The sequence below is a fragment of the Corvus brachyrhynchos genome, unplaced genomic scaffold (assembly GCF_000691975.1).
Source record: "Corvus brachyrhynchos isolate BGI_N302 unplaced genomic scaffold, ASM69197v1 scaffold523, whole genome shotgun sequence".
Classification (NCBI taxonomy): domain Eukaryota; kingdom Metazoa; phylum Chordata; class Aves; order Passeriformes; family Corvidae; genus Corvus; species Corvus brachyrhynchos.
In genome coordinates this window covers 2599203-2611231 of record NW_008237265.1, presented here as the reverse complement: position 1 = coordinate 2611231, position 12029 = coordinate 2599203, and the positions used below count along the sequence as shown (strand labels likewise).

At 39.7% G+C, this 12029-nt stretch overlaps 1 protein-coding gene across 1 annotated transcript; it reads left to right on the top strand.

Moving 5' to 3' along the window:
• Positions 1–1579: 1579 nt before the first annotated feature.
• On the top strand, positions 1580–5183 carry UPK3A (uroplakin 3A). The gene is given in 5 exon segments (XM_017730533.1): positions 1580–1873; positions 1875–1907; positions 4848–4911; positions 4913–4963; positions 4965–5183. Coding segments are annotated over 5 exon segments (519 nt in total). The 5' UTR covers positions 1580–1721.
• The last annotated feature ends 6846 nt before the right edge of the window (positions 5184–12029 follow it).

Here is a 12029-nt window from a genome sequence, read left to right as displayed (position 1 = left end):
ATCTCTGCTTTTGCTTCCATATTCATGGATGCTTTTTAGAAAATTAATTCACAAGGCATTACTCCTCTTTCAGCGCATTCCTTAAGGCCTACACCCACCAGGATATCTGCAGGAACTCACAAGCTAATAATAGCTTGTAAGTGAATGAGCAAAATGCAAGGAATGTTTCTCCATTGCCTCTTCAGAGAATGAGGTTTGAAAGTTAGTTTTGAACTGCCTCTTACATAAACTTTAGAAACTGCTTTATTTTAGAAAATGAGGCACCCTGTTTGAATGTTGTTAAAAGAACTTGTAGTTGATTAACTGTTGCAAAGGTTAAGAGGAATTTTATTACAAGAACTTGCAGTTAAGTGAATTAGAACATAGCTATGCAAAAGAACTAGTGAGGATCTTCCAAATACTTTAGGATGGATTCTTTGCTTTACTCATCTTTCTCACCCTTTGGATTAGATTATCTCTTGACTGGCAGATGTCATCACCATGCTTTTTAATTAAACACTTTAAGGTGTTTAATATGCACAACCAACATGGAGCTGGGCTTGCAAGGACTGTACATTTTAGCCTGTGCAGTGGACTGGAGAGATGGACTACAGCAGGGTATGGACAGTTGTGTTCATTATGTCTCCAGACAAGAATGTAAAGAAGGTTTGGACTTTAGATCCTGGAAAGTTCCACACATTTCCCAGCCTTTTGTGACTTCAGGCCCCATCCTTCTCAAATCCTTATGGGCTTCACATAGGCCTGCAAAGCCAAGGCTACAGGCAAGTTTTGTTCTCACGGAGCAGTCAATACAAACTGACTCTAGAGGCTTCTATAAATTACCACAGAATTGCCTACAAGCAACACAGAGCAAGAAAATTGTCCTTGTTGCTTAAATGAAGATACAGGAACTTACACTGATCTCTTCTCTTGCACTTTCTTCAGGAATGCTGTAATTATACTGAGGTTATATTTGTTCATGTCCTTTACATCCAGACAAGCTCCCTTGACTTCTGTGCAGTTTATGTGGATTTACACAAATATAAGTACGGATGAGATCTGGTCCTAATTTAGGACACATCTGCCAGCACAGATTCTGCGGAGAGAGTTTATTGCCATGTTAATTTTCTGCCTTTCTTTGCTCTTCTTGTGAATATGAAGCAAACACAACAATTTGAAAATCTTACTGGTGATGTTATCCCTCTTTGCTATGGCTGGTGAATTCAGCCAGAGCACAAGATGGTCTGGTACTCAACTAAAACACGATGGCTTAGAAAAATACCCACATAAAAATAATGGCTAAAACTTTCACTCTGAAAGGTGATTTACTTTCTGTGAGGAGCAGCTCTATTGACATACCCTCAGCTGCTGGAAAATCAGTCAGTACTAGTTTGCATGACTAGCCCGTGGAGCAGTTTGCTACACTCTTCATCTAGGCAAGACTGCAAGGTGGTCATGTAGAGTTTTGTCTGAGCAACAAATTCTGAATTTGTTGGATGGCTTTGAATCTAAAAAAAAAAAAAAAAAAATCAGCCTTTAAATCAAAAATTTTGTTGTGATTGTGGACCTTATGTTGCTGGTTCTTAAAATTGGTATTTTTTCCCCTGCTCAGCTGCAATTTGCATCCCCCTTTTATGCTTTAATGTTGTTTGTTGGAACAGCCTGATCCTCCCTTTTGAGTCAGAGCTTTCAGGGGGAAGAGGAGAAAGTTGCTGGGGTTTTGGTTTTTTTTTCTTTTAAATATGTTTTTTTGGGTAACTTTCTTTTTAGATCAAAGCCTGAAGCCTCAAACTGCAGCCCCTCAGCTTGCTACTAACAGTCCCACTCTTACTACAGTTGCTCTAGAAAAACCTTTTTGTATGTTTGACAATTCACTGCATCCAAATAAATCTTATAATCTACTTGTATGCAGTGGAGGAATCAGGCAAGTGTCTTGCACTGTGCCTCTCTGGAAGGAAAATACATGATTTGACCTTTGCATAAAAGCCTTCACAAATTCGTGGGAGTGGGTTTGAATGGGAAAAAAGAGAAAAATCTGTAACTGTAAGCTACATAGAACTGAGCCTCTGGTCTTGGTTTTCTTTAGGGTGTTATTATAAAATATAATACAAATACTTTAGTGGTGTTGAGTACTGATACACTGTGCTTACTGAGTCTGGGAGGTGTGGAGCAGCACTATCAGCTATCAGTGTTTGCCCAAATCTTGCTCATGAAACTAAGTACTCCACATTCTGATATCTTGTCTTTGTCTAAATGTGTAAAAGCCTGAATTCCACTAAGTAAACCTGCTGAGAGACATCAGGTAACTTCTGCTGGTTGCTTCATGGTTAGAGTAGGCAGCCCTTGCAAGGACTAATTGATTTATCTGGTTTTTCGGACTAAGGCAAGTCATGCTAGACCTGTGGTCACAGATGTCTGCCCCATGGCTTCATTCATAAAATGAGTTTCGTAACTCTTGGCAGTGACATCACTGGCAAGTAAGAGCTGCCTTCCGTGTTCCCTGCTGTTCTGGCACTGTTCGAATGCCACCTAGAGCTACTCTGTGAGCTGACAGAAATTAAGGCCTTTCTTATTTCACACCTTCTCCCCTGAATGTTGTATGCAGCCTCCTTTTTGGAGAGGCACAGAGAAGAGACCTTGAAGGGGCAGCGATGAAATGGTTCTGTCTGTTAGCCAATCTTAAAACTTTCACTGCTGGTTGTTGCCACTTTGTACCAAGTGGAAAGAGTAGGCCCTGGCTGGTTGGAAGCTACAACCACAGACACCATCCCATACAACTAACACAGACAGTTGTGAATGCGTGGTATTCTGGGATACATCCTGTGGCTGAAGGGCACACCTTTATATGTCTAAGCTGGGCTGCAACTGCATTAGAATTACATATAAAAGTCTACTGATAAGTAGTTATAGCTGCAAATATGGTTTGTATTAGAAATTGCATCAACCACCTCACCTTCTGCAAATTCTGTGGTAAAAACTTCGTACACAAATGAGTGAATCTATACCAAATGGAATGCTTACAGAGATGTTGTCGCGGTACCGTCGCGAGACAGTCGGCGATGAAAGAGACGGGGCAGATTGCTTGGATGCAATAAGCCGATTTTATTGATACAGGGTCGGGTTTTTATACCTTTCAGTTATATAAGCAGTTATATAAGCAGCAATCACTATAACAACCATATCTATGTTTCTTAATAACATTGCAAAACTAAAAGCTAGCACTAAGTATCACAGGTACATACCAAGCATACCTTTTATGCTGACTGTTTCATTATAGGCCTTACTGCCTGCCACGGTTTGCGGCCTAGCAGCATTAGCGCGTCTACTTCTGACATGAGTTTAGCAGTGCTCTCACTTCTGCTTTCTAGCTCTATCTCCACAGAGATACATCTGCTGCTGCTTTTCAAGGCAAGCAGATGCAAACTTGTTACTTGGCAGACTGGAAGGAACTTTGTTTGGATTTGTCTCTGGTCTCTGTCCCTTGTTTGGTCTGCAGGGAAGCACATTGGCTCACCCTTAGATGCCTCCTGAAGCAGGGGGAAGGAAAAAAGATTAAGAAAACTTAATTTTCTTAACAGCTTATATTCAGCTCTATTGGTAAGAATATGCATCAGCATACTAAAAAGCTGAGGGTATGAGGAATTTCTGGAAAAGTACTGTAACTTTTGGCTTTATCCTTGTTATCAGACTTGACTTTAACTTGACTCAAGTTAAAAAAATAAAAGATCAACACCACCCCAAAAACCTCCCATAAAATGACCTTGCTAAGGCATCAGCTATTGCTTATTTACCAGAGCCAGGCTAAGAGTTACTGGAGAGTGGGAGAGCAGGAAGACCTAGCTGTAAGAAGTATTATAATTTGGGGAAGCAAGCCTAAAGAAAGAGCATGTCTTGGGTGGTATCTGTTTACATGCCATTGGCTCCCATTAAAGACAGGGGTGTCAGAACTCCACTCACTTGAGCACTGATCCTCAAGTTATACTTTTAAGCTGTGCCAGAAACTTCTCCCTTTTAAAACAGATCTAATTTTGCATTGGATCAGAGCTAAAAACATCTCACAACCTATCAGTTGCAGGAACTCTCCTCCAGGAGCACAGCAGAATGCTTTCAAACAGAAATTGTTCCCAGTGTACCACAGCTTTGGAAAAACTGCCATTCCTTCACTGCTGACAGCACTGAGCAGCTGAAGGAGGCTATAAAAAAAAAAATTACCCGCAGTTACAGAGCTTGGGATTTGTGCCTTGGCTTTGCAGCAGGGGAAGTTTGAGAGTTGCATCAAAGTTTCCAAAGTCTCCTGGATGCAGTCATGCTTTGCTAGAAGCTGTGAGGGCTTTCAGATTCCACTGGAAGCACTGGTGCTCCTGGCTGGCCAGAAATGGAGAACCCACATCCTGGGAGGTCCAGGTGGTGTGTGACCAGAGGCCAAAGGGCTGCTGTGCCAAGAGATAAATTGTGACTACAGGAACTCTGCCTTGGCTACAGGATTAAATCTGAAATGGACTTGCTGGTTGTTTATTGGAGCAATAGATGGGGGAGGGGGGGAGGTGGGAGGAGCCTTTGCCCCCCTCCTTCCTACTCCATCAGATTCTCCTTGGAAAAGAGGAATCTGGGGAAGATAGCTGCTAAAAACTATTGCTCTGAGCTACACTGAGATCCTTTACAGTTTCTGAAGGATAAGTGTAAAGAGCTTCACCAACAAATTTACAGGAAGGGGTAGGATCACTACACAGCCAAATTGGTAGCTGATTTTTGGTTTGTCTTGGGAGTGTTTTGGGGTAGAAGTGCAAGATGTCAATTAAATACAGGGTGAATGGAAAGGGCTCAACTTGTTTTAACAGCCTTGTTAAAAATATCTCTCCTGCAGCAAGTGCAATAAGGTCCATGGTGACAGACAGCAGCAGCAAAGTGCTTGACAGCACCTTCCAGCAAGCCAAGTGGGGGGCAGCTTGGACTTTACAAGGCTGCTTTGTTCCATGTACGTAATTTGTGCATTGCCTCCCAGACTTGTGGATGCAGGAGCTGTCAGCAAAATTTCTGATAACCTGAAACAATACCTCTTCAGAGTGGGGAATGATGGGATTTGCTTGTATGACCTAGACTTTCTAGATGTCTGTAACCCACCTCTTGCATCAGATACAACATTACAGGTATAATTCTTACTTCTTGAAAGTTGGTTTCTGCTCTTAAAACACAGTAGGAAGTAGCACTGAGTGTGTAAGGCTCCTTTGTGAATTACCTGCCCCCAACTGAAATGCTCAATTAAAGGTGTAGCTTTGAAGGTGTCTGGCTTTGGTCTAGCACCCTGCAGTTGGTGCTGTATGGTGCTCCAGCAGTGCTGAGCTCTCTCAGGTTAAATTCATTGTCCAGTAGGAAAATTCATACATGAACTGCTAGATCTATTCCTATGCTGGCGCAGGTAATCTAGTGACAGCATCTGATTTGAAACTGCTGATTGGAAAGGACTTTGACTGGAAAGTTTTTTATATTAGTCACCATGTGTTCTGTGATAAAATGGATACTGACAGGCACGATCTTTGGAAAGGCTAAAGCTGTTCCAGGTGTAGTTGTAGGGTTTGGAGCTCCAAGGCGGGTCCCACTCAGAGGGAGGTGCTGGCACAGCCACTGCCATCCAGGAGAGCTCAGGGTCTCACTCAGCACCGTTGTTTATAGGGTCCCAAGACTGTTAACTTTGGTCACCAGTAAGTTTCCATCCTGGCTGTAACCCAGTAATTGGTAATTACTGGGCTTTTATTCCCTAAGTGCAGGAACAACGGGTGCCACTCCACTTGAGTCAAGTGAATGGTTTACCAGGGCTACAAAGGATAATTCCTTATCCTTTGTTTCCCACCTTTCTTGGAACAGCTTATTCTTCCTACCTCTACCATGCAAGAGCTCCTGGTATGGTCAGGCAGTGCCTCACGGCTGGACTGGTTCACTCACAGGACTCTTCACTCCTCAGATGATTCAGTCAAGGCTTACCAGAAGCCTCTGAGACCCTAGAGCAGGCCCAAGGATGAGATGGGTGTGTGTGCGTGCACCCCCACACCATCACAAACATCTGTGTATTTAGAGCAAGTTAACTTTTCTCATATTATCAGTTCCTTTCTTCACTTCAGTGACAAAGGTCCTTGAATTGCCTCTAAAGTCTCTTGCCCTAAAAACACAGAATGGAATTTCTACTGTTTGTCTTGCATAAACCTTACCTTACACTTGCAACAGTGTTAAAAGAATGCTATGGCTGCAAAGTCAAGTTAGCTAAGAGTGGAAATCCATATTACAGATATTTCTGCAATATTCATTTAGCATGTTATAGGTGTTATGGTACTGTCTTGAATTACACAGTCACAAATTATTTCTTCTGCATGCTTCTGTCTCTGCTGATCAATCCAATCTGTGTGCCAGATAACACTGCATCCAATAAGGAATGAAAAAAAAAATTACAGTCTTGAAGTTCAGGCCATCCATCCCTCCTTGGGAGGTAGATTTGGTCTCTTCACTTATCATGGAGTTCTGGTGCTACTCTGGACAAAAACGCCTGCACAGAATTTTTTTTGTGATCGGCAGTACTTTGCTTTTTGTTATCTGGATTCAGAGTCTGAGGATCCAGCTCTGATTTGGACAAACAATTAAGACAGCTACTGCTGTAGTCAGTGAAAAGTACCTTGAGTATCTAGGGTACTATAACATGGAAAGTAGTAGTACAAAACAGACTCTAGTAAAAAGGCAACCAAATAAAGAAATACTATTTTACTTTAATTTCTATATGAATCATTTCCTCTTATCTCACAGGAAGTTTAAAATAAATGGCTTAATATATTTCATTGCAAATAAATCAGTAGCTTCATCTCCAGCAATGGTTTAGAGAATATGCACTATAATAAGAACAAAAGTTGTGCATTGGACAATAATGAGAAATCTTTGAAGCAAGTACCCTTCATTCTGTGTACTAAAAGACAAAGCAGTAGGATGGGGGAAAGAAATATGTGTTCCTATAAAGTCATATCATAGTGCAAATCCATGGTGAAGCAAATCAGGGATGAACAGATAAATGTTGACTTTTATATTTCCTGTCTTCTTAGTATTTGAGCTGGAACATCACTGTAATGTTCTTTTAAACCTTTTGCAATGGATTTATTTAAATTTGCTTGTATTAACATAGAAACTTTGCAGTAGATTTCTCCAAGATAGTCTGTGTTCTTCAGCCTCTCATTGAACCATTTATTCTCATTGGCTTACAGTAACATATAATAAATTACCTTTTTTATATTAATCTTGAGTATATTTACATAAATGCTGTCATTCAGAAGCATTTAAATCAGATAGTGACTGCTCTATAAACTCAGCTCCTTGTTTAACAATACACCTAAAATATAGAACTGGACTTGTAAACCCAAGGGATTCTTTCTAAACCTGCACAGGAATTCTTCTGACTCCGACATCCTGTGGTGTGCAGTGCTTGTATTAGTTCCAGCTAATAGGTGAGGAGAAACTGAGTGAAAAGGAACTATTAGCCACAAAGAGATTGAAACCTTGGGAAATTCCTGTTATTCAAACCTTTTTACTATCCTATCTTTCCACAAAAATCAGGACTAACACCTAGGTGAAACTACCTGAAGGTATCTGAGTTTCCTCCAAAGGAAATTTTTCACCTGGAACACAGTGCATAGCTACATTGGTTTGTTTTCTTACTTGGTTTCATCTCTGCTGCTATGAGTCACTGTAAGGGATGTAGCAGGAGGAGGCAGCCATGTATTAGAAAGCTGACTTTTAAAAAGATACCCACAAACTCCCTAGCATTTTCTATAATAAAGATTGCATTAGTAGAATAAATCTAATCCTACTTTTATTGTTTCTTATCAGAAATGGGGAATTCTGGAGAGAGCCATATTGCAATATGAGTCAATATTGGAGTAAATAACTTGCTCAATAAATCCAGTAAAACTGGAGATTATGGAGCCTTTTATGCTTTATCTAGTTAAAAAGACTTGGAGACAGTTAACAAAATAACAGACAAAAAATTTCTTACAGAAATTTCTTACTGTCCCCTATTCTAGAAAAAAGATTAAAACTCAAAAATATCCTTACAGATTTTTTCTTTCTTTTGTAGAATGCAAGACCTTCATATTATAACTTTTTGAGCTTTTGGGTTACATAGTGTTCAAGTGGTTAAAGCTGAGGTCTGAAGACATTGCTGTGATAATTTTGTCTGAATTCTTCTTTCAGTGATACAGGATCTAGGTGGTTCCATACGATGGCCCAGATTTTTAAATGTAACACAGAAGGCAGGTGTCCAATTATCTCTGGGCAGGAATCTGTAATATCTAATGGAATGACAGCATATGTTATAGCAAACCACTTTATTACAACATGCATTAAAAGAGATTGTAACTGAGATCTCAGACCAAAAATCATGTACAATACATAATCTGTTTCTCAGCTGTTGGTGATGTTAATCCAAGCAAGCATGATGTGAATGTGGATACAATGCTTCATTTCTCCTTAGGCAGGCTAGGGGGCATAGGGCACAGCAGCTGGCCAGATACAGAGAACTTTGCTTCTGAAGTAAAATTTCTTTTGGCTTACATCCTTGGGCTCTAGTGCTGCACTCACAGCTTTCTTTGTAGGCTGGATGCTGACTTCACAGGAATTACAAAGACAGCTACACCCCAGATTAGGCGTTTGCATGACTATTTAAGGAGTGATCGTGTTAGCAACTATGTCAAAGCAAAGGTTTGTTTACTGGAAAACTGATGAGACTTGGGTATTCAATAGCTTTATTCTGCAGTTGCACAGTGACCATCAGAACACTGAGTCAGACAGCCAGACTGACTGACCATTGCTGCGTAGGGTCACAGGTTCCTGTCCTCAGGGCTTCCCTGCGCTGTAGTTTCAGAGAATTCCAAGATCTTAACCTCTGTCTCTGCACTGCATTTTGTGCTCATGTGCTGGCTCCCGTCTGTGTAAACTCTCAGTTTGCTGATCTGTAGTGGTACTTTAAGCTTGTTAAATACATGGCTGGGTAGAAGAAGTAGCCATTGCACCACAAAAACCCACTAAGTACAAAAAACCCCACCTTATTATTTAATACCACAGTTGCCTCTGTTCTAACAGAGCAGAATATCACCTCTACTTTTGTCCCTCATTTATACAGATTTTATTTATGAAATTATTTTGGCCAACATTTTAAATTTTGGATTTTTGACAAACAGAAAAGAGTTTTTTGCCAACTCATCAACAAGTTCATATAATAATATTCCCAAGGTTCATTTCCCTGACCTAGTTAAGTTCTTTAACAGTAGCAACCTTTTCAAGCAGAATTTGAGTATTTGCAACTTCCTGTTTGGCTTTCTCTCTTCCCAGTCATTACAGTAATATGCTTGGTTTAAATTCATTCCTTCCAGGCTTCAGAATGTTTTATTTCCTTCTACTTTCTCTTTTTTCTTTCTTTCTTTTTTTTTTTTTTTTGTGACTGTCTTCTCTTTGGTTTATGTTTTGCTTCCTTTTTCCATTACAGTTCTGCCTCTCCGCAGTGGTTTTCCTCCCTTTCCCATTGCTGCACACATTGCTGCTGTTCAGAACAGCTAAGGACCTTGTGACAGAACTTTCTTTGTTGTTTGGTTGTTTTTGTTTTTTTTTTTGTCAGAAAAATGCACAATATAAACTCTTTAATCAAAGGACATCCCATTTAGTTACACTCCTTAATTTTTCAAAGCAAACTCATGTATTCAGACTTTTTTTAAACAAGGTCAAACTAAAGTCAAGGTCAGAAAGATGACAGTTAAGAGAGCTCATTTCCCCTCTCATTCACCCTTGTAATATGTACTTTTTTCACACGTTGACTGTACTGAAATGATCACACTTTCAATGTTGCTAATAGAAGGCAGGTGTGAGAGAGGCAGGTGCAAAGTAACGCAGAACTTGATGGTAATTACACTCTGTTAGGTAAGAGTTGACTGTAGGGAGACCTTGTTGGTGCAGATGTGCTTAACACTTGGCAGCTTTAAAAATATACCTGCAGTTACATCCAGAATTATATTACAGATCATGTCACTCTGCAGGGCACACACACAGACAGTGCAGCAAGTAAAACGTTATCTTTGAAAATTAATCTTTACATTCAGTCATGGGTAAACTGTAAGTGAACTGACACTGGCTTTTGAAAACATACTTTGAATTTCTGAAAGCATCTTCTTCACAGTATTTTATAAACTATTCTGTTTACCAAAATGACAAACTAGTAAGATCCAGTCATCTCCAAGTTAGAAAAGAGTTTCTTTCCTAACAGGAAAGAACTGGTAGTTCCATTGTGCAAGGAATTTTATCTCAATCATCAGGGGCCGATTGGCTTCCTGCTATGGAAAAAAATAAGACACAAGTTAGTTGGTGTCTTAAAGATACTTTTCAGCAAGCTCAATAAGCTTTCATTATGAGCTTTGCTTAGTTTCTTTCAAACCAGTGGTTCTGGCATAATGTAGGCTTGGATTTACTTTATTGTAACTTCTCAAGGAGCAAGATGTCAAAAGTAAATCAACATTACATCCCAGTTCATAGAACCACAGCTGAATAATCAGATACATTGCCTCTTGGAGCCAAAACCAACTAGCTGCATTTCTTAGCCTGACGACATCCTTTCAAGTGTTATTTCCAAAGCTGGCAACAAATCCCCAAAGAAGCAACTGACTTAATGTGTTGTTTAGTACACTTGGACAAACAGATTTACGATGAGAGATAAATGTGAGGTTGAATCGAGTGTTGAACTGGTGTAGTTATTTCTTTTAAGCGTGTGTTTTACCCCTTGGACATCCTCAATTGCCTTTCTTTGTTGCTTCTTGAAAGAAACTCCATTTTTCAAAGTTCACGGATTTCAACTCACTTAAAAATTCTTTTTTCACTGTGACTTTTGCTCCTGAACTTTCTGCCAGTTTTCTCATAATGGTGTTGGCTTGTCACTGTCATATTTAATTGTTCAAATTTTAAAATAACAACATGGAAATATAATGGATAATAATATAGTTTTACTTCTTATTGTACATTTGAAAAAGTATCTAAGCCTCCTTTTGGTTGTATTTTATGTATTTACTTTTGTACTGTGTTTGATTGGAAAGTATTGGTATTCTTTGTCCTTAGTAACTTTCTCGGCTTGTTGCAGGGGAATCCAGAGCTTATGAAATGTACTGTTGTTGTGACTACTCTTGGGGTTTTAAAATAATAGTGCAGTTTAAGGATATTAAAGGAGCAAGGCTTACAGGAAAAGGTAGTAACACCAGATTAATCGATTCAGACTGAAAAATGGAAATGATTTCAAAGGCCTTTCTTCACAAAAATTTCCTCTCACATCTCTTTTTAAACGAATGTGAAAAAAAGAGTATTAAGCATTGTAAATCTACAGGATGGGCCAGACGCTGAGTCTCAAGCTCAGGCAAATATTGAGCAAGTCTTTGTAACTCCTATCTACAGCTGAAAAAATATTCTGAGATACCCAACAAATTCTTTAGTAATACATTCCAGTGTTAGTACAACACAGTGTCAAATAGCATTCCAAACTGGATTTCATACATAGTTGCTAGGTTTAGGGAGAAGAATATCACCTGGCTCTTTTAAAATACAGTGTCTTTGACCTTCAGGTTTACAGAACCCTCAATATCAGCATGTTAAAATTCCTTGCTGCTTGACTGGCAGCAGTGAAGGGTGAAAGGCAAGAGCTGGAAACACTGCAGAGCCTCCCCAACTCAATCACATGTCAGTTTTCAGGTGAGACTACTTGCATTCTTCCTTCTCCTTCTGTGTTCTCACTGATCCTATCCTCCATCTTCCTTATCCTAGGAATATGATTCTCCAAATAGTTGTTAAGCCTTTCTAGAGACTGCAATATAGTAATATAAGAATAACAACAAAGTGAGAAGTGGTGTCTAGTGAATATTACACAGACAGTTCACAATGACGCAGTGTTCTTACACAGTGTCTCGGTTTTGAAAGACAGGTGTCTGCTAAGGAAGGCAGAGGCCCCCCTTGAAGTGGCAGATATAACCCCTTTTCCCTCCAAGTTATTA